Genomic DNA, 27,105 nt, shown 5'->3' with positions numbered 1-27,105 from the left:
TGCGTGTTCTGCTCATTGGTTTAATGTAGGGTAAGGTTCACCTGGAAAAACGTGACATCATGATCAGTCAGAAAAAAAGAAATGTGGGGAGAGTATTAAGGCCACAAGAGCACAAAAGACAGAGTAAGGTAGAGGGGGAATGGTTAATGAAGTGGGACAGAACAGATGGGTAAAATTTCCTCTATGCTGCAGTTAGGTAAATGTCCATATGAATCTGCCTGTACAAGCCAAAATTCCTCCTCCTCTTAGCCTAATGCAGAGGCCTATCACATTCCTCTGTTCTCTACCAACCACTGGTAAAAATAGACATTTCCTCCTCTCTCTCTCTCACACCGTATCTCCTTTCTCATCACCATGCATGTGTCTACCACCTCGCTTCCTTTCGTCATCCTCTCCTTTGTTTTCTACATCCCCCTCTCTTCCTCTCTCTCTCTATCTAAATCTTTCTTCCTTCTAGCCCCCTTAAGTCCGATCTTTTCTATTTATAATATTCAACCCACATTCACCTTCTCATATGACACAATGGAAGACCGGTTCCTCCTACTTAGAGCACTCTGTGGTGGTCAGAGATGTGAAAACTAAGAAGCAGGGAAGGAAGTGACAGAGAAGGAAAAGAAAAGCTGTGTTTTTCAGTTCTGTAATATCAATCCATTAGTGCAGGAAAGCTGGCAGCAGGCATCTGTTCAGGATGGGGAAAACACACTGATTAAATACCCTAATGATAATATTAAAGAAGAGAGAATCACATTTAAACTCTCCTTTTTCATCCTCTTCATTAGGTCACATTAACATCTATCTGGTGCAGTTGATAAGTATAATCATTTTAATAAATCATAAATAAATGTCAAAACTAATACGGCTGAAAAGTTTATTCTAATTAGAAATCTGAAATCTGTTTGACATCTGTGATATTATTACATAGTTAATCTGAGTATTTGCAGTGCATGTGTGGACAAATGGATGATAATGTTTTCTGAAATTAATTTGCTGGTCTTTAACTTATTTGCATTCAATTTTGAACGTTACCATGAGCTTTATCAGCCTCCATGCTTTAGACCCTGCATGGTGATTTAACACAGATGCTCTGAAAAGCACCAAGACGAGCCAGGAGATCTAAAACACGACACTGGGAACAAGCACTGTGAGGTAGATGATGAAAGATGGACGAAACAGACCATAATATGATGTAAAAATACCTCATTGTTGTCTATGTTGGATTTCTATTTTTTGAGTGTTGTGATATTTGTACTTTTACTTGAGTAAAGGATCAGAATACTTCCTCCGCTGCCCTAAACCCATCAAAGCTTATAGCGCTCAAGCCTAACCCATCTTAATACATTAAAACTCTTAAAATCTGTGAGTATAAAAGGGAAAAAAAGAGGTTTGCTCTATAATTAGACTGGGCCAGTGGGAGCTTGACAGTGACAGAGACACTCTTTTAAGTGTTGAAAATCCTTACAGTCAGACAAGGAGAGAAGGAAAAGCTGTGATGACTCCAGACATTATTGCTGCCAACGGTTAAGAGAGGGGCCGCGTCAAAGAGACAGGTGAAGGAGATGATTTGTACAAAAGAGGAAGTACAAAATGAATTTAGATGTGGCGTTTATTTCAAAGGCAGAATAGCCACACGTATATATGTATATCCATTTATCGGCTTTGACTAAACTCTTTGATAAATAAAGGAATAATTCAGCTGGAAACATTCACTTACACACAAACACACACCTAAAAGCACTTTTATGTTCAGATGGAAAGGACACATTTACACATGAGGAACACCAATAAATGATTTTTTTTATTAAAAAAAGAGAGACCCAGTTATTCCTCTGAAGAGGGCAGTATCTTTTTCAAATGAGCCTTTTATTTACACAGAACGTAGCTTTTAGAACGTAGCTTTGATGCAGTTTGTGAGAGAGGTTCATGGCCAAAAAGTCCTTGTATGTGGCATCTGTTCAGATTCTCCTTTATGTTGACTATAATTCAGATTGAGAAATAGTTTTAGAGGTATGAAAGTCGTCATTTTCAACATGCCTTTGCCAATGGAGACACGTGAAGATGAGGTACGGTAATGCACACACAAAAATACAACAGATATGTGATAAACAACAAAAACCAAAGGAAAACAAATCAAATTATAATAAGGAAAAAAAAATAACATTCACTTCACAGTCACGTCAACTTGCTGTCATATTCCACAGTGTTAGCATTTTTTCAATTTACAATGATTAAACATAAAAAGAAAATGAACAAAAGAACAAAGTTTAACATAAAAATGAGAATCCTGAAATAATGGGAACTGTCAGAGTTCTTCTGAATTGCACGTTTGTATGAAATGTCATCTTCCTCGTCTCTAAGCCTGTTTCAGTTTAAATGCTCTTCAATTCATTATTGGAATATTTTAAAGGAACAATTTATGTAGAAAAAAAACATGATGACGTTTTCATTCTGTATTGTAGCTTCCTTCAATAACACACAAGCATTGGAGCGTACCACCACAGTCATCATAGTAATCATAGTGACCAGCTACATAATCCTGTTGTTATTTCTTCACCTTCTGTTTTAGTTAATTGTTTTCACTAAAATCATATTTGTATATAATGTTGTAATTGTACCTTTAAATACTGTCTTGTCTGGTTTTTAACCAAATAAGTGTTGACTGATATGACTGTCACCACATGACATTGAACACAAAACTACACACACCTTACAAACCATTATAGATGATAATGACCAAGTTGTAACACGTTTCCATGTTACAGACATTGCTTTAGTTAAAATGCAAGTTTTTATCACAATTATAGCAACAGGCAATAATCTGGACTGTGAATATGTTACATTCATGTTGCTGATGAAGCTGCAGTTTTTGAATATTTCAGATAAAAGCATGAAAATATAATGTCTTGCCTTTAACGGCACACATGCTCTCTCTCTCTCACACACACACACACACACACACAAGCTTCTTATCATTAATTCCCTCATTGCCGGTTTAATTGATTGTATTAACCTTTTGTTTTTATGTATTTATTTTGCATTTTTAACATTTGTGATTATTTTTGTCTTTTCCTCAGCCCCAAAGGTAATGTAATGTTGGCTTTTATTCTAATGATTGCTTTTTTGTACATAAACAAACAAGTGAACAAAACATCCAAACTATAAAAGCCCCAGCAATCAAATATTCCTTAATTCCCACATTCAGTTCCATCTAATCTAGTCTTTAGAAAGCTTTGTTAGTGTATCCTGTCATGTTACACTAATTTATCACTTCCCCCTTAAAAAAAAACACTGACACAACAGACGTGGTTTGCAGACACTTTCAGATGTTGTGCAGTTTAAACAGTCACAGTTTGAGGTGAATTTTTATACATCATTTAAAGTGCAGCCCCCCCTCCCCCAACACCACCTCCACCCACCCGTTCTCTTATTAATGGATGCAGTGGCTCCTCAAGTGCACACTCTTATGATAATGAGATTTAAAAATGTTGTCCATTTGAAAACAGTGTGTGTGTGTGTGTGTGTGTGTGTGTGTGTGTGTGTGTGTGTGTGTGTGTGTCCAGATTAAATTTGCAGACCAGTTATCTGTCTAAGGTTTAGGATAAACAAGGTTGTACTCTATTAAACTGTGTTTTACTGCAAAAGTGTCTTTGTTTTAACCCTGTAGTAGCTGCCTTAATCAAATATTTCTAAAACATCTACAATGACCTAAGTCTCAGCGGCCAACACGGCCTCTGTCTGCCTCTCTCTCTCTGTGTGTGTGTGTGTGTGACAGACCTGTTGGCCCACATACAGACTTCACATGTGCACTTATGGTGGGCTGGTAGAAGACATGTATGTGTCATGCATAAGTGTACGTATTATTAATTTATGGATGCATTTTGGATACATGCATCAATGTGTCTCCATAATGTAGAGCTGTTCATGTAGCTTTAAATATACACAGTTTTAAAAAGTGCATTAACAGGCAGAAAAGTCTGTCACAGTCCAAACTCTGGACATTTCCTATGTACGTTCCTGTGTCTGTATTTTAACTGTGTGAACATGTGTTAATCATATTATGTGCATGTACCATCGATTTTATATGTCAGTGTTCAAGTACTGACAAGTTGTGAGATCTCTAATGAGACATCTTAAACATCTTCCACTGTACAAATCCCTCCTTACACACACGAAACACAACCCACAACATCTTCTGATTTATAGAGCTGCAAATTTCCACTAAACAGTCCTGCTGGCAGGGGGAGAAGGAGGAAAAGCAATCTGTTTTTGTAGCGGATGTGCTGGATGTTTTGACAGGTGTGCTGAGTACCTGCAAAACTAATTTGATGGTTACAAAGCAGTTTGAGAGCAGTGTGCCTCCCAAACAGACAGGTAGTGCGCTCCACCACTCCTGGTGTTAACGGTCCATAATAAAGACTTTCAGAAACCTGCCTAACTCATCACGTAACTTCTCCTTCACACAAATGCAAAGCAAATGGATTTTATCTTTCAAAAGCAATATGTCTCTGATCACTTTTATAGCTTGTTCTTGCAGCAGCGCGGACCACACTAACAGGAAGCTGCTGCCACTTTCACATTAAAACACTTTTTGTCTTCAAAGCCTTTTTTTCTTTTTACTGAGCTTTAAAAGTTTTCAGAACTCTAGTTCAGCAGGATCTCTGTGACCCAGAGCAGTGGCTGAATGTCAGAGGATTTAGATTCAGAAAAGTGTTGTGAATTTAAACAAGGCCCTGAGCACAGCATTGTTTACAAAGTACCTGTGTGTGAAATATCTAGGTGAGTCTGTCAGCATCTGCACCAGTGGGAGAGATAAACAATGAGAGCCGAGGTGCCTAAATATGCACCGGCATGCAGTCCAGACAGGAGGGAGATACTGTGTGTGTGTGTTTGGTGAATATGTAGGTTAATGGTCATCTCTGTCCTTCTGATCTAAATAATTCATCCAATGGGAGGCTTTTATGTGTCTCTAAGGTCTCTCTGTGATTGGTTGATCAGACTGTTGCATCCCAGAGCTCTACCTGCTTCTCCTACCTTTAGAGGCTGATAATGGACTCCATCCACCTGACCACACACACACACACAGTGTGTGTGTAATCTATACAGAATCTACTCCATCTCTTATACATTGTTTTGTAGTTGTTGCTGCAGATATTTGGACACTCTTCTCCATCCTCCTTCCCCCATTTTCCAGTTTCTCTTCCAAGTTTTCACTCCTATTCTAACACACACACACACACACACACACACACTCATTCATATGTACACAAACACACAGAGCAATTTTTCTCCCTTTCTTTTAGTCACTTGTGTGTCCGTCTCTGTTAGCGTGAGACCACCTCCACTGGGATGTTCTGAAACAACACACACCCTGAAGAGAAACACAAAAATGTAAACAATAACAAAAACAAAACAACAAAAAAATGAAATAATAATAATAATAATAATAACAGATTAGAGGTGTCATTGCTGATTTATCAGAACCACATTTTGTTGTGATGATGGAAAGATGGAAAAGGACACAAGGCTGTTTGCTGGATGCTTTAAATAACTTGTTATTGGTCATTTCATACTGAAGAAATAATCAGTGTTCTAACAACCTTGTGCTGTTTTGTCCACCCTTCATGTACTGTAGCTGCATGTTCTGTGAGTAATGACAATTCTAGGTGTTAGAACAAAGAGGTTTAGTAACTTTGTTATTCAAAACAGAGCCAGTGTGATTTGTTTGGCAGCAGCATACGGAGAATATAGACAATAGACTCAGAAACCAGGGCTAAATGTGCACAGGAGATACAATTTCCAATAGGCTGTTATGGCAATTAAGCAGCAGCACTAAGCTGTGACTGTGCTGGTGGGGGTGACAAAGACTGTGGAGCCACCACCGCTGCACACAGCTTTTGCTGAGTCAGGTGAAGTGTGCGGTATATGATTACAAATGGGTGCAATTTTAACCTTTCTTTTTTTAACAAATGCACAGAAACACTCAGGCCACCCTAGAGATCACAGACACAAGCTGAACCTATGCTGCCACATCATCATCATCAGCAGGGAATGACAACAGCCGCATTTGATGCAAGCTACTATACAACAGTAAAAAGCAGTGCTTATTGAAAATGGTTGCTCATGCCTCTTTGTGTCGCTAGATTATCAATGAGCACTTTGCCACGGTGTTCTGGTTTTTCAACGTTTGTTGTTTTGACCAAAGACTGAACATTGCATCTTCTACTGCTTTGCTTTCCTGTGTTGTTAGTGCATCTTTCAGGAAACTTTTTAAATGTAGCAGTCTTTCTGCCTGTGGATGCTCTCATTCATCCAGGTCATAGTCATGTCCAGGAGTTTAAATCAAGGCAACTGAACTCAAGGATTGTTTTTTGAAGACGTTTCGACACCTGGGGGTGAAACCTGCTGGGCAGAGATGAAAGGTCAGAGTTGTAAACAGGTGAGAGCTGATGCCTCAGCCCTCCTCCTCTGTTTACAGAGGGTTTATCTAATTTCACATAGATGCTTCTTTGACTTCTCTTTCAAACCATCTGTCCTCCTTGTCTAGAATGTGGACATTCTTGTCCTCAGAGGAGTAACGGCTGTCTTTAAGGTGTAGGTGAACTGCTGAGTCTTGTCCTGGGGAGGTGGCTCTCCTGTGCTGTGACATCCTTTTGTGTGATGGTTGTTTAGTTTCACCAAAAAGGTCAGATCTGTTTACTGTTAACATGTTTCTGAGCCATGTGGAAATGTGATCAGACCGTGATTTGCTTCTATATGCATTTCTATTTTTTTCTGTCACATATTTTCCAATATCCACAAAAATACATGATGAATCACTAATAAGGCTTTGAGATGTAATATAATATCACAACAACAGATTATACTGTGAAAAGGGAAGTCCAGTAACTTAACCAGTCCACCCACTCTCTCTCTCTCTCTCTCTGTGTGTTAATGCTGAGAACATTTATTTATTAGTTATGCAGCAAAGGTCACCATCACTCTGACACTTCACACAGAATCACAGCAGCTTCCCAGTGAAGTGCTTATTTATTTGTGAAATAACAATTTATTCACAGTGGTGATGTGACCTTTCACCAAACATGAACAAAAAACTCATTGATCCTACACGTCTGAACTTTATAGTCCTCAACCTTCCCACCGTGCTGCAATCTAATGGACGTACTCACACCTCACACCAGACTGTTTAACATATCAGACTGCCACAAGTCTGCACACACACACACACACACACATACATGTAATTCATTAAAGATAATCAACTACATGTTTTGAATCACGGACTGATAGCAACACCTGGCTTGTCACTGGGGGGGTTTCTGAAGCAGCCAAACATAACAGCCTTATCTGCGTTGGAGGATTATGTGTACATTACCTGTCAGTCTATGACAGAGTCTGAGCCAGCCAAAAGAAATAAAACCTCTCTGTTGGATGTGACATTAAGGTTCAAATGCATGCCAAATATCTGAGAGAAAATAAGAAATGTCACGAGCTGATGTCTGTCGAAGGAAGCCATGCCTCACAAAACATCAAACAGATGAGCAGACTGTGATAGATGTGAGGTAAAAATAAGAAGATTTTTACAGGCATGCCACAGCAGCTGAATCAGTTTAATTTCATGGAGTGACTTTACGTTTCTACTGGTTTCCTGATGCTGTGCAACAAATGTGTCAGTAATGCAAAAAACATCACATGCTGTTTGGCATCATAGCTTCCAGCGAGTTTTGCTTTTAAGGTTGGAGCGACAACTGCTAAAAGTACAGTGACAAAAATCTTCAATGACATTTATATTAAAATCTCAGTGAAAACAGCTGGATTTGCTCTTAACCTTATGAAATGGTTATTTGTTATTTTGAGTATTTGGGATTCCCTGGCCAAAAGTGACACATTTGAAGAAGTTACAGAAGAAAATGTTCAGTACCTAATCATAACCTGTCAGGGTAAGCTGAGTCATCTGTAGGAAAGTTACATGAAGAAACTGTACTGACAAAAAAACCCACTTAATGCATATGCCAGATATGACACACGGTTACATTTATGCTAATGGAATATATATGGAAGTATTCCTCGACATATATTATTATGTTGTGTTATGTTGTGTATATTCATGGTAAATATATGATTGTATTGCACGATGTCATCCAATCTTGGAGATGATACAGCTGAAAGAAGGCAGGCTAAGGAAGTAAGCTGAGGATAGTACATGCAACGCAGCAGATTTTCAGTTAGTAATCCGAGGTTCAAGTTCCCCTGACACTGCAAGGTGCTTTGTTTTTGCCCATGTGTAGGTGTGCTTATGGTAAGGCCTTAAAGGCAGAGTGACAGGCCAGGTAAAGATCATCTTAAATCACACAAATTCATAACATTAAATATATTTTACAGTCCATTCGCATTGCACGGCCGCCATTTTTGACAACCATTGGCACAAGTTCACATATAAGAACATAGTTTCCGGTTTTAAGGACTGAAAAATCGAACTTATGTTGTATTGTCCTGGTGAGGATGAGCTGTTTTTACATTATGAGCCATTTAATAATAATAACGAGGATAGGGCAGTTTAGGATGGTACTAGCACCCCCACCCACCCTCATCAGCATCTCTATTTGCAGCACTATAGGTAAACTTGTTTTAATGACAGATACATGCAGATTGTGTTCAATCATAGATCAACTGCAAAAATACTTGTCATGTCCTGCTCCAGGTCATTGTGGTCCAAGTCAGAAGGATGTGTAATTAGTGCAGTGGAGACAAAGTCAAACCAAGAAACAGCAGCAACAAAGTGATGGCTGACGCGTCTGTCAGGGCGGGAATGTAAAGGAGAAAACCATTCCAGGCAGCTGACACTTTATGATAAAGGACAGGGTGAGGCGAGCCAAAAACAACTAACTCCTCTCCTCTCTCTTAAACTGGGTTTGTCATTCGCTTTGTGGAAAAACTCTGAGAGACGTTTGCAGATTGGCAGTTAAATAATAGTAAACATGCCAAAAACAACAAACTCTTACTTTACTACTACTGGGGCAGTGACAGTAAAGACAGCCACCCTGCAGTCTGCACCCCTGGAGGGAAGTTTACAGAGCTGTAGTGGTGACACAGTAAAAAAAAATAAATCCACCAGAGACCCATGTGGGGCTGTAATTTGTAACTAAGCTGAAAGAAACAATGATCCAACTGAATGATCCTGCATGTTCACAGGGGAAGTTTTAGTGGATTAACAATCCCAGGACACACAGCAGAGGAATGTAGCAACAGGGAGGTTTATCGGTATCACAGAAGGTTTCCATGTGATGGTTTATGCATTCAGCAAAGCAGAAGTGGGTCAGCCTCCTAACAGCAAGGAAGGAAAGGCAAAGATTTGAATACTTTTTAGATCCCAGTATGAAGATGAGAAGATGCAGCAGTTGAGAAGCGCCTGCTGATGTTTCTGATTGCAGCAGATGCGACGCATATTATGATGCTTTTATTTTCTCTCGCCTTAAGCTGAGTTTTTGTTTGCCTATAAAAACGGGCTTCATTTACCACACAGATGGCTGATATGGATATATACACATCATCAAATTGAAAATGGAAGCCATTTTACCTCACAGTCATGGTTTTATGATCTTTAAGATGAAGCCAGCACAAAAAAAACCCTCGCCGCCCTGATACTCTGCTTTAGAAATTCATATTTCTGAACGGATGTGCTGCTGATCAGCTGTCGGGTGCTATATTAAATCAGATGAGTGTATTCTATTGTTTTCCTTTATATGGATGAGTACCTGTTCTGAGGTTTACACCAGCAGCTGCCTGTTGTTTGAATTGTTAAATATTCACAAGAAAGACATTTTAGGATGGGGTGTGCCAGATTTTATGGCTCTCATGTCTCAATGTCTCATGTCACCCAGATTCAAAGCTACAGATTCAACCTGGAAAATCTATATCAGTGTCACGTCTGGCTGCCAATCATTGTCGGCCCTTGTAGGAGGAGTGAAGAAGTTTTTTTATGCAATGACTCACTTCATAAACAAAGCCAGTAAATGGAGCAAAAGATCTCTCAGCTTAAGGCAGTGTGCTGCAGTAATGAACCTGGGATTTACGATTTGACGTCTTTTGTCTGCTTCCATCTCGGCTCGTCTCGACTCCTGACTTTAGTCGGTACCAGGTGCCTTTATGTGTGTGTGTTTGTGTGTGTGTTTCTGATGGTAGTCATTCACTCTTCTCCCAGACTCAGCTAGTGATAATGATTTCGTTTTTGGAGCAGCGCAGGTTGGCAATGACGCAGGTTGCTATGGCAACAGCATGCAATGGGCAACGGAAGTTGACCGTGTCACGCTGTAGAACCTTCTGACAACTACACACACACACACTCACATATATGTGTACTTTCTGTCTCCCTCACACTCTTTTCCGTCTCTCACTTTTCTTTCAAACACACGCACATAAAAGTACTGACAGTGTGCCAAAGCTCCATGCTGTCCTTACACAACCTGCAACTGCACATTTCTCATTTCAACCTCAATTTAAGAATAAATGAAAAATAAATAAAAACTTTCCTCTGCACTTCACAGTAAGTTAACAGCCTTTCAGCACCTGCTTGGTTTGGCTCATTTTCTCCTGCTTTTTAAAATGTTAAAACTGGAAGGATAAAATATGCTGAACTTACAACCTTGATGCTTCTCAGACTGCATCACTTATTGCCTGGTCATTTATTTGTGAGGTAAGGCAAGCTTTAAGCTGCTGTGTTGGTTTCACTCTCCTGCCTGTCCTCACTAGAAACAGGCAAGACGAACTGGCTGCTTAGCGTGTAGCAAGTGGGACAGGTTTGCCTTGTCACCTTGTTATTGCAGGTGTTTTTGCCTAAGCAGAAAAATGGGAGCTAACCAAGTAGTTTTGATGCCTAAACCTACTCAAACCGAGACTGAATATTAAAGGAAAGTGAAGAATGGGACCAAAACCCAAACATGTTGTGGATGAAAGACATCTGTAAATGATGACCTTCATCCCACCACGTTGATTTTCTAATGGATAAATCAATACAATGATGGATAGATTAACTGATGATGAAACATTTACTAGCTGCAGCCTTACATGTAATTTGAATATACGAGTCAGTGCTCTTTCATTGGTGTAATACAGTACATACTGAGCAACACTCACAGTTTTCCTTCATTGTTTTGAACGTATTCCGTTGACGTTTCCGTCTAAATCAGCATTTTCTTGAGACATACGTTTCCTTTTCTGTCCATGTCAGCTTCACACTGGCCTTTTGCTTGGTTGTGAGTGTTTTCTGTCAGTTGTCTTATGTCAGCTAACAAACACACCGACAGCTCAGCAAAAGCATAGGTCTTGGCAATGGACCATGAACTGGACTTCAGGAAACACAGTAATAAATCCAGCTGGCTGCTCTCTGTGGCTGCTAACATTTAATGTGCTGTAGTCAGTGGTGGTTAAGCTCCATCCTCTTATCTTATCATCAATCAGTCAATCAAGTTTTTTTTCTGCCCCAACTGCTGATGTGCGTAAATTGTAGGTATTGATTGAATTTAAAGGAACTGTGATATATTGATTCACAAGCACAAAAACATCATAACGATGAAAGTGAAGCTTTAATGAGACACTATGCAGTCATGAACACAAGCGAAATACAGAGAAACAATACCTGAGTGATTATTTGCCTCTGATGTACACACACACACACTGCTTAGTAGGGCTGCTGACATTAGCATTAGGCAGTAATGGGAAAGCAGGGCCAAGAAGACAGAGGCATCCTGGCTCATAGTCTGGACAGGCAAGCGATCAATTGATCCATCAATAAACTTCTATCTATTATACTGCTCTTCCCAATTGCTCAGTCCTGCTACTTTGTCTCTCTCTCCTTTGTCTCCATCCTTACAGAAACTGCTACACACACACACACACAGTGTACAGTACAAAACGCCAATTCTCATTCATATTCAGGGAAACTGGGGACTTGTGTGTGTGTCTCTTGCCTACTTGAGTGTCTTAATGCAGTAAGACTAGGCCCTGACTGATGGCCAAAGCCTCATTAACATAGACTCTATCATAAATATTCACTGCACTGCCAAGAAAAAGCCACATTGATGCCACATGTACACACTTTCTGGCAGCACTGACATTTCCTAAGAGACCAGCAGGACCGTGAACAGCGACACACTGTCACACTGTCTGAGCAGGAATATCACACTGACATGTCGTACATGTTTACACGGCAAATATGTCCACATATGCAAATATCTGAGGTGGGAGCTCACATGGCTTCTCATGTCTGATGAGTCAGATCAGATGACTTAAACACACTTTGATTTTTCCATCAATTTTATAATAATGATCAGTGCATTGTGAGCCGAGTGGCACATGGCGTACTTGATTACGTGGAGTTTTACATTAAAAAAAATAAAAAATTTGAAGGTACTTAAAAGTTAACATATTCAAATTGTTTAGACAACATGCTCTCCCTTACTATGATAAATAAAGAACAGTAGGTGGCGACAATGCTCCAGCTGGTAGCTACCTACTAGCGAAAATTGAAATCGGGAATCAACGGAAATTAAATAAGCACTAATTTTTTTATATATATAGTTTAATATCCGCCTTTGAAGAAAAAATCCTAATCCCAAACATACACGGACCCTCCTATATATCTCCCCTATATTTAAATCCTTCACCAGCTTCCTCCTGCAGAGCTGGATCTCCTGATTCACACAAACAAGATGTTCTCTAGTTTGATCTATCCTGAGGGGACAAAGGACAATCTAAAAATAGAATTTATAGGAAAAAAATTATTTACATTAATAAATTATATCTGCCGCCAGAAAACTTCATGTCCCAGACTTTGGTGTCTTTAATGCCTCCAATATGTAGATAAATAGGTGCTGTGTAAGCTCTATGACCCCCCTGGGTTCCTTGTATGATCATTTAAAGTCCATTTAGGTTCTCAGATATGCATAGTATTCAACGGAAAAAAATGAAATGACTTCATAATGAACATTTCAAAGAGCTCCCCTTTTGAGCTGGAGAGTAATCAGATTTTAAAAGCCCCCCATATTTCAAACTGGAAACGAATTCTGTGGACTCAGCTGCTCCGTCATAATTCCATCTGTCTCCTGCTCAGTATGTATGTATACACAATGTCCCGTTCCCACACTGCACTCACAGTCTGAGCGGTCTAATTTTTCACTGCTCTGACTGTTTGCAAAGGTCACGGTGACCAATGCAAGACAAGAAATGATGTACGCTGCACAATGGGCTCCCTAACAGAGATGAGACATCCTCTGATGGTAACCATCTTCAAGAGCTGTGACTCTGACCACCAGAACTTTCCACTTTGTAAAGTAGTGGTTGTTCTCTCTGTCTGACTTCACACGAAGGCTTTCACATCCTCTAAGAATGTTTTTAGCACTGTTCTGCTTCATTTATTTAGAAAACAAAACACTTCCATTTTCACAGCTGGGCCAATCAGAGATAAGACAGTAAATTCTGAATAATGTAACAACAACAACAGGATCCAGAGAGACCTTTTTGCATATTTAAGTTAAAGTGTAGGCCGCTGTAATGTTGTAACAGATGGCTGCAATCTGTGCCCTCACCTTTAGATGTAAGTATATTCTACATGCTCATCCTTTATTATTATAAAATAACCAGATATAATTAAGATATTCAACAATTTCTAAATAATTCTAGGTTCCTAATTGTTACATGAATTTTGCAACATTTCACAACTGATTAACCACCGCACTATTTCTACTAATATAGCATTACATATATAACACCCTATATATGTGAAAATAAGCAGTAAAAATGATCACTGTTAGAGAGCACGCAACAAAAAAGGAATAAAAAGAAGAAGTACACACGATCTGCAGGCAACATTTTACTTTGAAAAAAAAAAAAAAAGTTTATATTTTCAAAGCCCTTCAAACAATCGCTGCCCTGAGGATCTGCCACAGGCATTTAGACATTTCTTCCTCCAGTGCTCAGAATCTATTAACAAACAAAACTGTTCCTTTTAAAACATGACCCCGGACACCAACTGAAGGGATGAGGAAACAGTACTAAAGACAGGGCTCACATAGTGCTAAACAGGAGGCACGGCACAGGGTCTAATTCTCCCTCTTTATAAATGCATTATTATTATGTATTATTAGCCTTCACAACAGTGCCCACTGACTCTAATGACTTGCTAATAAGCAATTTAAAACATGCTTATTAGTCAACACTAACATCATGGTTCTCCTGTCAATGAATTGTATGATAATATAGCTTTAATGCAGCTTTTTATTGGCAGGGCACATTTACCTCAACTAACCCACTGACCTGCACACAAGTTGTTTTAGTTGCCAAGGAAACGTCTGTGTGGAGAGAGACAGCTTTACCCTGGCAGGCATCGTTCAGCCTGTTGACCTTATGAATGTCTGAGAATACTAGGTACAAAAAAAACCAGAACATTTTTCTATTCATGACAAATGTTTGAGGCGTGAATTTTTATATGCTAATCTGAGTGACAGGTGGATGCACTCACACGTCTGCCCTCTTTCAAATGCTAGTTTTAGTTATTATTATGCACATAGGCACATTTGTTTTAACACAAAGCAGCAGCTGCGTGTTTTAAACCAGAACCATACCTGAAAAAAAACCAGAACATCTGAGCAGGCTTTGGATTCTAAATGTTGATGCTACAGACACATTACAGTCAGCACTCTAAAAACATGGATGATCAATACTGTGCCATCATCCAAATACAGAATCACAGATGCTTTTATAGCCTCTCCGCTTCACTGTGGCTGAGTTCAGTCATTACTTCCTTCTTTCCAAAGTTTAGTTTTTAGGTGAGGTGGAACTCAAAGAGCTGCAGGCAGAAGATGCTTTTCTGCAGGGAGAGGAGGAAGAAGAAGAGGAGGAGGTGGTGGTGGTGGTGGTTGTAGTGGTTGTGGGTACGCTGAGCATGCCCGGTAATGCCTTGGGCCTAAAATGAAGCTCTGCTGACCTTGAGGGTGTCATATCGATCGATCGACAGTGAGGAGCAGCGTGTGCATGTGAGAGAGAGAGAGAGAGAGAAAGAGAGACGGAGGCGTACAACTCCCCCAAACAAGGAGAAAACTGAAACCTGCACTAATGATGAATCATTGATAAGTGGACAAGAGAGGACCTTCTCTCTTCATCTTTTTCTTGTTCCACTTTTTTAACAACACCTTTAAAGAATCTTGCCCCCCCCCCCTCCTTCTTTCAATCTGTCTGTGTCTCATTTTCTCAGTTTTTCTCACTCTCACTTGTCAAATGTCAGTTTTAGCATCCACTCTCTCTTCTTCTCCATCTGCCTCTCTCTTTCTATACTTCGCATATACTGTCTCACTTTCAATCTACCCCCCCCCCCTGTTTTGACATTTCTGGTTTGCTCATGCATCAGGTTTCTGTTGACACTTCCCTCCCTACAGGTGCTTTGAGGGCATGAATACATATAGAAGCTGCTACATTCTTCCCTGTCTGTGCTGCGGTGCACTGTCTGATGTGTTTCCACTTTCAGGTGTCTGCGTTCTTTTGAATGGTCGTTATGTGTAATTTTGTGGAACCTGTCAGGTTTCCAACTGTCCAATTAAAGCTAGAATCCTTTTGTTTTTCTCACTTTCTCGAGAGCTTTATGTTTCGATTTTATCCTTGTAACACTGCACGAACATTATTTGTGCTTTCTGTTGATGCATCTTACAAAATGGATCTGAAGTTCAACAAGACAGATCTTGTCCATGCACTTATTTAACAAACATGCCATACCCACAATACATTTTCTGATGCGATTTGTGTCAAAGAGAAATTATTCAGGACACTGCTCTAAATGTTGCTAAGGGAAATGCAGCCTTTACTGTGGTATTCTGGGCCCCAGAACGGACAGACAATGTGGCAGACCACAAAATTAGCTCCACCAAACCTGATTTGCTTTCTCTCTGGGGCTGTATTGATCAGGAAGGTTTAGTCTTATTTGGGAGCAGGTTGGATCTTAAACGATGCTGACAAGTTCCACAGAAACTAAACAGGGGAGAAAAATTCTCCTGTTCAGTGTCTCTCTCTTTCAAATACCGAAGCTTACACATTGCTATGTGCCTGACATATTTATGCCATAATGATTCTAGTAATACACACCTAAAGGGTTTATTTACACCTAAAAAATGTTCAGAGCAAACACAAGTAAGCACAACTCTTTATAGACTGATTGTGCTCCATTGTTTTATAAAGATAAAGGCAATATATTCTCCTAATATTCACTTTTTTGCCATTTTTTTAATGGTGTCTAAGATTTATTTCTAAAACATTAGTCTACTGTTTTGATCCAATCGTTTCCAATCTCACCACCTGTTTATTATCAATCAAGAAAATCTATGTTTTGATAAATACATGGTTGTGTGTTATCAATAGAGGTAAAAGTCAACCTTTCTGTTTTTAGGTTATGTGTTTATATTTATTAGCTGTTTACACAGCTAACAGCCATATTTAGCATTTCAAAGACTTGCTAGTTAGGGCATTTACAGATATTGGTTTTTATTTATTTTTTCTGATTTATCAGCATAAATGGTCATTTCAGTTAGAATAGATGTATGCATGAGTCCAGTATTTAGCTTGGTGACTAAATTGTTAAAATCTGTGCTCACTTCTACCATAGAGTTCTGGATCTGCTGCCAGTCTCCTGAAGTGATAAGGTAGCCATAAAACCAACGTGTCTGTCTTATTTCCTGTTTTTCCAGTGGCACATTTAGCAGCTAATGAAACAGATTTATTTAAAAACTGCTGGAGACCAAAGCTAAGCTACACAGTGGAGAGGTTTTAGAGAATGAATGCTGTTTGGTCTATTTGTACTGGACATAAAGGTAATATAAAGGTATAGTTTATGGTGGCTGAGAAGGCCTGACAATGGAAGTTAACCCCACAAGAGATGTGGGTGGCTGAGTACATAAATATAAAAAAATGAAGGCATTTATCAACAATGTTCATTTAAGACAAACACATTGCAAATGTAATAATTGTAGGCAGGTGAACAGCGCTTCATTCACAAACACACATTTGCGTTGGCCTTCTCGAGCACCATATCTGTTTGGTCCCAAAAAATAAGCCTAGTGATTTCACAAAAACCCTGTCAGCAGCATCACCATCTACTATACACTAATCTCTCACTCATCTGCAGCACAGGAACACAGCCATATACAATAGGTAAAGTCATCTTGTGCGTGTCAAAGTATATCATGTGAAGGAACCTGTACCAAATGTTGTCCATGTGTTATTGATGAGTGAGGAGCAGAATAATGCAGTCGATATAAATAATGTAAAGCAGCTCCAGCTTTTTACCAGACTATCAGAAAGAGATGGTCAGCAGTTCATTCAGGGTCAGTGAAGCAGGCGCTGCTTTTTCATCACACAACTGTTCAATATGGTACAGGGCCTGACACGCTCTCTTCACACTTTTCTGATCACAAGTTCATCATCGGCACTGACTGTGTTTGTGTGGGTGTGTATGTGCGTCTGTTTATGATTTAGATTAGCGCTGGTGGTCTGGTGCCATCTGCGGTTACATTTCTGTTGCTGAGATGAACTTTGGTCATCGGTCTGGTAGGAAATATGCACAAAAATGTCAGACAAACAGCAGTTATGTGGGCACGACTGTTGCCGCGGATTACTCGCAGCTGTTCGACCCTCTGTCTGACTCTGGTGTTTCATGCTGACGCCACTCGGTTCCTCTCTCTCTCCTCACGCTCACCCCAATGTCACTGCAGGGCACATACATCTGGATGTATGTGGCGCATAAGGATGAGACCGCATGGGGAGAGGAAGGTCAACAGTGGAAAGAGAGAAGGACGAAGACTCAAGGGGAGCAATCAGAGGGGGAAAACTGAAATGTGACCTAACATCCTACACAAGAATGGAAATGCACACACATGTAAAAGTGCTTAGATGCACAAGAAACCAGGCACACACACACATATATACTGTATAGTATATATATATATGTACAGTCATGTGAAAAAATTAGGACACCCTTTGAAAGCATGTGGTTTTTTGTAACATTTGTAATAAATGGTTATTTAATCTCCGTTTCAACAATACAGAGAGATTAAAGTAATCAAACTAAACAATGAAAACTGAAGAAAAGTCTTTTCAAGATCTTCTGTAAATGTCATTCTACAAAAATGCCTATTCTAACTGAGGAAAAAGATAGGACACCCTTGCCCCTAATAGCGAGTGTTACCTCCTTTGGCTGAAATAACTGCAGTGAGACGGTTCTTGTAGCCATCTACCAGTCTCCGACATCGGTCTGAGGAAATTTTACCCCACTCCTCAATGCAGAACTTTTTCAGCTGTGAGATGTTTGAGGGGTTTCTTGCACGTACAGCCCTTTTCAAGTCACCCCACAGCATCTCAATGGGATTCAAATCTGGACTTTGACTTGGCCATTCCAGGACTCTCCATTTCTTCTTTTTCAGCCAATCTTTGGTTGATTGACTAGTATGTTTTGGGTCATTGTCATGTTGCATGGTCCAGTTCCGCTTCAGCTTTAATTTTCTAACTGATGGTCTCACATGTTCTTCAAGCACCTTCTGATACACAGTAGAATTCATGGTGGATTCTATGATGGTGAGCTGACCAGGTCCTGCTGCAGCAAAGCAGCCCCAAACCATGACACTTCCACCTCCATGCTTCACAGTTGGTATGAGGTTCTTTTCTTGGAATGCTGTATTTGGTTTACGCCAAACATGTCCTCTGCTGTTGTGTCCAAATAATTCCATTTTGCACTCATCTGTCCAAAGCACATTATTCCAGAAGTCCTGGTCTTTGTCAACTTTATCTCTGGCAAATGTCAGTCTGGCCTTGATGTTTCTCTTGGAAAGCAAAGGTTTCCTCCTTGCACACCTCCCATGCAAGTTAAAGTTGTACAGTCTCTTTCTGATTGTAGAGGCATGTACTTCTACATCAACAGTAGCCAGAGCCTGCTGTAGTTCTCGAGATGACACTTTAGGGTTTTTGGAGACCTCTTTTAGCATCTTGCGGTCTGCTCTTGGGGTGAACTTGCTGGGGCGACCAGTCCTGGGCATGTTGGCAGTTGTTTTGAAAGCCCTCCACTTGTAGACTATCTTCCGGACAGTGGAATGGCTGATTTCAAAATCTTTTGAGATCTTTTTAAATCCCTTCCCAGACTCATAGGCTGCTACAATCTTTTTTCTGAAGTCCTCTGACAGCTCTTTTGCTCTCACCATGGTGCTCACTCTCACTTCAACAGTCAGGAGCACACCAAACTAAATGTCTGAGGTTTAAATAGGGCAAGCCTCATTCAACATGCAGAGTAACGATCTACTAATTATGTGCACCTGGTGTGATATACCTGTGTGAGATCTGAGCCAATTTAAGAGGGAATACATGTGAGGGTGTCCTATCTTTTTCCTCAGTTAGAATAGGCATTTTTGTAGAATGACATTTACAGAAGATCTTGAAAAGACTTTTCTTCAGTTTTCATTGTTTAGTTTGATTACTTTAATCTCTCTGTATTGTTGAAACGGAGATTAAATAACCATTTATTAAAAATGTTACAAAAAACCACATGCTTTCAAAGGGTGTCCTAATTTTTTCACATGACTGTATATATGATGCAAAGAGGCATCAGAGAGCTTATTTCCATTTGAGCAACCACATCCACCACACACAAAACCGCAAATACAAACACACACACATGCACACAACGTATATATCACTGCTCCATCCATCTTGCATCGCTCCTCTCTGGGGGGCCATAAATCAATCACTGCCAAAATACTGCACTTCAACTGTGCAACAGCAAGAGACACACAAATGCACACACACACAGATCTGTCTCTACATTAGCAATCAGTTTTTGTTTTGCTAATCTGAATGTCAAATGTGGACCTTCAATGCATCAAATGCTAATGGTTCAAGCGGTGCCAAAAAATAGTTATTTATTCCTAAAACAACAGTATCTGTAAACAGAATGAAATTACTTCCTCTGAAAGCTGCATTCTTGGGTTGCTTATCGTGCACATGGGTATTTCAGAAAAGCTGAATTAAACTCAAGTCAGCTGAATCGAAAACACCAAAATTTTCTACACTCAGCTCATATACACAGGTTTCACTATAAAACTTACTTAATGTGATTTTTACATATACGGTATATAATTAGTCTGTTGAAAACAGGACTGATAGAAATGTTATCGTTAGTTGACAAACAATGCCAAGCATTAAACATGAAAGAAACATCAGTTCTAGTGAATCAGTATGATAAATACTATAGTAATAAACAGATTAGTTACACAGAAGTTATTCCTTGTGGTTATGACCTGTTTTACTTCACCACAACAAAGACTGCAAGAGCTCCTTGTAGTCTACATGCATTATAAGCGTTATTCACCAGCAGAACTTAGACCCAATAAAACCCGATCAAACAGCAGCAGGATTCATGGATACACAATGGTCTCCAAATGAGAATTACTGTTGAGTTCATTCATTTTTATGACTTCTGGTTTTTCTCATGTATCCATGAAGCATTCACAAAATGTTTAATCAACACATCCACAAACAGCACATGAAACGAGTGGCATCGTTTAAAATAAAAGTGAAGAGTCTTACCTTTGATGCCAAACTTGGAGTTTCCTCCAAACTTAAGAATAACCAGCATTAAAAGGAAACCAGTGAAGGCCACAGCGGCGATGCCCACCACCACGTACACCTTAACAAAGTGACAGCAGAGTTACACATCTATTGGAAACACACACACACAGTTAGCTTTAGGAAAACAGTTAAACATGACTTACAGCAACTTTGTCTTCATGTGAATCTCCTGGGGGAGCCCCTGTTGATGTTGGGAGAGACAGAGGAATCAAGAAATGATGTGTGAAGGACAGGGTTTGAACTTAAAAATGTCATGTTAACATATATTACTCCAATTCTTAATAATATGATTTACTGGTGACCTGGACCATTGAAACCATCAATCAAAGATCCTGATTGATGCTTAACTATTTTTCTGCAACTGAGGGCCCTGTTAATCCTGCTGTGATGCTTGTGAAAAGGAGTGAGCAAATAAAAGACAGTACCTGGGTTTGTATCTGCAGGAGGGAGGAGGAGTTGGAGGAAGAGACAGAGACAAACATTAGATCCCAAATATACAGACCTACAACTTTAAATGTAAATTCTTTACCATGCACTTTACATCATCATGCCTGCTCTCTGAGATTATTTCACATAATCATTTCACAAACAAAACAACAAACAACATACTGTATATTCACCATGCACAACAACAGAAAATAAAATTAAATAAAAAATTTTAAAATAATAGCTGCTGTGATGCTTGTGAAAAGGAGCAAATAAATAAAAGACAGTACCTGGGTTTAGATCTGCAGGAGGAAGGAGGTGTTGGAGGAAGAGACAGAGACAAATTAGATCCCAAAGATACAAACCTCTAACCTCAAGTATAAATTCTTTGACATGCACTTCAAATCATCATGCCTGTTCTCCGAGTTTATAAGCTGTGTTTGCTTGTGAAAAGGAGTGAATAAATAAAAGACAGTACCTGAGTTTGTATCTGCAGGAGGGAGGTGTGGGAGGAAGAGACAGAGACAAATTAGATCCCAAACATATGGACCTACAACCTCAAATATAAATTCTTGTCTTCACATCATCATGCCTGCTCTCTGAGCTTATTTCACAAACAAAACAACAAACAACACATATTCAACATGCACAACAACAGAACAAACAAAACAAAACAGACATCACATCAGTCAGGAAGTTGCTTCTGGCTATTTCAGTGTCAGTGGATCAACAAGCTGCTGACTGTTTATCTTTGTTTAGCATTAGCTTAAGTAGCGAGCTTGTAGTTGAGGAAACCTTCTGATAAACCTGAAACTAGATCCTGGTTATAACTATTTGTCTGCAAACAAAGGGCCCTTTTTCCTTTTTGCCACCTGTTAATCCTGCTGTGATGCTTGTGAAAAGGAGTGAATAAATAAAAGACAATACCTGGGTTCAGATCTGCAGGCGGGAGGAGGAGTTGGAGGAAGAGACAGAGACAAACATTAGATCCCGAACAAATACTTACCTGAAATGTACATTTTTTGACATGCTGTCACATCATCATGCCTGTTCTCTGAGCTTATAATCATTTCACAAACAAGACAAGAAACAACATATATATTCAACGTGCACAACAACAGAAAAAATAAAACAAGCAAAACAACAAAACAGACATCACATCAGTGCTAATCCCTATAGCTGCAAGAATGTGCAGGCATGTAACGCACCCTCAGCAACTTGAGAGAAAAAAGAGAAAGAGACAGATATCTAACATGTGATTTGTGTTAACTGATGAAGACGATGTTCAACATAAAACACTGAATTTGTGACTATGAATTGGAACTGGAGGTGTTTCAATTGTTAATTTAACATTAAATATAAGACAAAACTAACTTACCATAGTAATACGGCTCCCTTTCGTTTTCTGCACAACAAAAAGTAAAAAAAAAAGTTCACTTTAAACAGACATCTACACACAGAATGAACATTCATCTTTCTATTCTACATGCAAGATTCAGGGACATGTTATTTACAGTACTGTCATTTTGACCTACTGCTTACTATAAAGGGTAATTCACAGTGTTGTACTCCTCATGCCACATGTCACTTATGTACTTTCAGTCTCTATTAGACAGTCCTGCCCACTATTTATCATTCAAAACGTGCAGATCCTTCAAATGTTGTGACTACACTGATAATTGCTTATTCCCAACTGAGCGCTGCTCCATATGGCTGGCCTTTATTTGCATTCATGCCAACAACCAACTACTCATCATCTTTCTGTGCACATTATCCAGGTGGCAAAACACACCATACGCATACACTGAGTATTCAGCTGAGTGGATGTGTCTTTGTAGTCATTTTAAAATAATAATGTCTCAGTAATAGGATGTTAAATGTTTGTAAGCTACAGTAACATTATTACACCGTCTTTTTTTTTGCTGCACATCTAACAGTGGAAACACTGTGCAGTGTTATGCTCACCACCGTCCCAGGGTTTGCGCATGAAGTGAGCCTCCACCTCCTTTCGGTCTGAGCCATATATGTTTTTAGCCACCAGCATGTAGTGGCCATTGTTGAGGTGTGTGGGGCTGTCCAGCTGCAGGCAGCCATGGTACTCTATCTCTGTGACATCATGAATCATAGTCTTGACGTAGTCGCCCTCCTTCACTGCCTTATCATCACGAAACCACTGTAAGTCCGGCTGTGGGTTTCCTGAAAGAAGTTATGAAGACGATCACTTACTTTAGGATTGTTGTGATTTTCAGGAAAGTGAATGAATTTCGAGAGATTCTGCAGAGCTCTCTCCTACCTGAGACGCTGAAGGGGATGCACCAGTGATGGTCTGAGATGGCATCACTCAGCTTTGTGATTTTGGGAGGAACTGAAAGAGCAGAGAGTTCAACATAATAAAGTACAAACATAAAAAAAGCAAGACTGAAGATGATAAAGTAAACACTGATGGGCGCTTTGACACATGAATTTACACAGTTTAGTGCTGCTTAGCAGAGAGTAAACGTACAAAGTATGTCCAGCACCAGAGAGGACTCCTTCCCTCCTACAATGTTCTCAGCTGTGCAGATGATCTTGCTGTTGTGGTCCAGAGATGAAAGGTTGGACAGTCGCAGCACCGAAATCTGACCGGATGTCTCGATCTGAGAGAGAAAACACAGTCATATGTTTAGCATGAGGAGTCAGTTAATACAAGGGCTGATTGATAAATCAACAGTGAGTATTTTATCTGTGTGTGTGTGTGTGTGAGCGCTAACCTCATAGTTGGTGACTAGTGCCATGTTCCAGATGAGCTCAGGTGACGGCACGCCTGAGGTCGTACAGGTCAGCCGCATATTCTCCCCCTCCATTACTGTCACTTTGGATGGGGTTAACGTTACCTTGGGAACCTCTACATACAACCAGGAAGTAGGAAGAAGGAGAGAAGCAAGAGGAGGATAGGTGTAGAGAGGAGAGGAGAAGAAGGGGTAGGAAAGGAAGTAAGCAAACTTAGGATTTTATAGCCAACTCTTGTCTTCTCAGTTAAAACACAAGGCACGTAACAACCACAATAAGAGTGGAAGAGCAGGCAAACACACACCCACTGCCACAGAGAGAAGAAAGACACACAAAGAAAAGACCTCGAAATCAATCCCCTCCACCCTCCCCTCTCTCTCTTTCATTTAAGCACACTCACCCCAATCAAACAGTCAGACAAAGAGACAGAGTTCAAACACAGTGATGGTTACACTGATTACTAGTGCATGTCTTCAGCAGCCCAAGTACTAAATTGATTGGACACAGTCTGAAGCCTCTGTCAAAGCAAAGACACTGGTGACTGTGTGTGTGTGTTCGTTCGTGTGTCTTACAGAGCTGACCAGGAGGTGACCCGAGCATGACCAATCCAGTTCTATCAGAGTTCTGCCACCCTTGTCCCATCTCAAAAAACAACATATAGGTAAATTAAGAGAGGAGAGGAGAGGAAAGGAGAGGAGAGGAGAGGGTGTTGACAGCTACTGTAGATAAAACTGGACAGATTTCTTATCAAACCTCTCTCCTCTCTCCACTCTTCCAACCTCTTCTGTCCATCGGCAAAATGCTTATCACCAGGGCAACCCACTTATCACTATGACAACCCACTCAATCACCATGAGACGCAGAAATAACCAGTCATTTCAGTGTTGGTAGGCCAGCTGCCATATCAGAACCACATATCTTAACAAGCTCTCAGTAAATCAGCCTTCTACTGCCACTACACCCATCTGCAGGTCACACACACACACCCACACACACCACACACACATCCCTGGCCCTACTGAAGCCAAGAAATCAACCCACTTTGGTTTTGATGTAAGTGCTACAGTCATGGTGTGTCTTTCCATAGAAAATGATTCCCATGTTCAATTATTTACACGCACAGCTTTGGTACTCAAACCATGCATGACACTGTGAGTGATTGTAATCCTTCAGCTGCTTGGATGTGTTCAGAATCAACAAGTAAGACTGAAGAGGAATTTATTGTAATTAGCACAGTGGGTGAGCCTGTGTCTGTGACAACACACCAGTCATTATGTGGAACGATTTCAGCATTACGTACATCAGTGTCTGGCCTGTGCTACAGACCACCTGCAGCTAGTGGTGAAACATCATGAAAAATACTGGCAGTGGAGTGTCTGCAGAGGGGGAGCCAAGGAGGCAGATGTATATGCAAACGTAAGAAAGATAGACAAACGTGGTTTTTCAACAGGAAAGCCCCAACCCCTGGTCTGGCAAATCATGCTCAGTTGTGTCACATGGCCTTCATTATTGAACAGAATTTGCAATGTTAATAGGCAAGTGTCTGCAGGCATCTTGGCAAGGCCCCATTTTGAGTTAACAATTGGGAGAGAGCCAGGAGTTCAATGGTCTATTTTGCCTCCTTTTAATTTATATTACAGAATTCTGGCGTTGCCAATTCAATTCTTTTATTATATTTAAATAATTGACAGATATTCACACTGGGAATCAAAAATCTGAGTACAAAGCAGTTAAACTCTGTATAACATCATTACATCTTCAATACACCCACTCACTCACTTTAATTCTCCTAACATTTACCTGCTCTATTCACACATGAGCTCCCTTTGTTCTGTTTGACTTTGTACTAGGGATCTGGCAGGATAAAGTCAGTTTAATGTCAGGCCAGGCTGGTTTGAACAAATGCATTCACACATACAGCTTCTCCAGGTGATGACCGGAATATTTCAGGGTTGCAGTGCATGTGTGTGCTACGAGCTACCACAAGTCTGAGCAGAGCTTCTCCATCCTCCATCTGGGAAAACTGAAGTGGAGGAATTAACTCCATTCCAAAAAGCCTCATTTTGATGCTTTGATGATGAACACATGAGTGCAAAGAATCCTAGAAGAACTCACATCTGCCAGCTGAGAAGCCTGTGACATATGACTCATAGTAATTTGAACTCATCAGATCCCTTGTCCTTTGCGTGGAAACACCTGGATGTGTTGTGTGTAATCCACTGATGTAATTCAGGTTTTAATGTCACATGTCTGAGTCAGTACAGTTTACATTGTCCTGTAAAGTGCTGCTGTGTGTTTTAAATTAGAGGAATGGACGATGCGATATTCAGAATCTGATATCGAACAATAAAACTTTAATCATCCGATCTGATTGGTGCCGCCCCTTTAAGAGTGTCGGGGGATTGTTTATGGTGCCGCACTGTTTGTCCCTGCGGACTTCCTGTAGTTCAGACTTTGTCAAGTTGTCATCTCCACTCACGGTCGTTGTATTTTATTTTGCAGTACCTTGAAAGGGCATAATCTGTGAGTAATATTGTTTGTGTTAATTATTTCTCCGACTTACCTGTTATGTTGTCCCACGTTGATTCACTGATTAATCGGTTGTGTGTTATAAGCGCGACTGATGCTAATGCGCTAGCCTGTTAATGGGTTTTTCTATATTATGTTAGCGTAGCGCTAATCGCTACGTTCCCACTTTATGTCGTGGCATAAATAATGATTTCAGTTGTGTTTATGTATTGACAGTAAAAGGAACTAACGAAGTCTGACATACTTTTCTTTATTATGTTTGTTTTACAGTTTCACAGATCGTTTTAAATTATAGCATCAAACTTAGCTATCTGAAGAATTTGCAATGTTTTATTGGGAAACTGTAACTATCTGCCACGTTTCAATTCTAATACATTTGTACAAGGGCACAATACGATTTATTGGCTTAAACTCTCGTGTAAATGGTTTGTGGATGTCTTTTTCATCCAGGTCATAGTAATTTCCAGGAGTTTAAATCTAAGCAACTGGTCCCCCGAAACATTCAAAAAACAATCCTTGAGTCCGGTATAATGTAAAATGTCATGTAAATGTTTAGCTTAACTTGGAGGGCCACGCTATATATATATATAATATTTTAATTCACGCTTGTTAAAAACATTAGAAAAAGGTATCAGATTGGAATCGGTATCTGCAAATCGGTCATAATCATCGGTGTGTGTATATGCTGTAACATGGCATTGTGCGACCTTATTTTCTTATGTTCCGGTATTGTAA

General features: G+C 39.9%; 1 protein-coding gene across 1 annotated transcript in view; it reads right to left on the bottom strand.

Annotated features, from left to right (window-relative positions):
- The window catches only part of ntrk2a (neurotrophic tyrosine kinase, receptor, type 2a), a 64,252-nt gene that overhangs the window by 26,848 nt on the left and 10,299 nt on the right, over window positions 1-27,105 (bottom strand). The window contains exons 6-16 of the mRNA XM_028414735.1: window positions 23,823-23,956; window positions 23,576-23,708; window positions 23,366-23,437; window positions 23,038-23,268; window positions 22,451-22,477; window positions 22,000-22,011; window positions 21,551-21,562; window positions 21,363-21,374; window positions 21,072-21,083; window positions 20,790-20,827; window positions 20,605-20,704 (exon numbers count right to left, since the gene is read on the bottom strand). Coding sequence (XP_028270536.1) covers window positions 20,605-20,704; window positions 20,790-20,827; window positions 21,072-21,083; window positions 21,363-21,374; window positions 21,551-21,562; window positions 22,000-22,011; window positions 22,451-22,477; window positions 23,038-23,268; window positions 23,366-23,437; window positions 23,576-23,708; window positions 23,823-23,956 — 783 coding nt within the window. The remainder of the gene's footprint in view (window positions 1-20,604; window positions 20,705-20,789; window positions 20,828-21,071; window positions 21,084-21,362; window positions 21,375-21,550; window positions 21,563-21,999; window positions 22,012-22,450; window positions 22,478-23,037; window positions 23,269-23,365; window positions 23,438-23,575; window positions 23,709-23,822; window positions 23,957-27,105) is intronic.

Source organism: Parambassis ranga, chromosome 9 (genome assembly GCF_900634625.1).
Source record: "Parambassis ranga chromosome 9, fParRan2.1, whole genome shotgun sequence".
Lineage (NCBI taxonomy): Eukaryota > Metazoa > Chordata > Actinopteri > Ambassidae > Parambassis > Parambassis ranga.
Note: the sequence above shows the minus strand (reverse complement) of the source record. Positions and strands in the feature narration are given on the sequence as shown.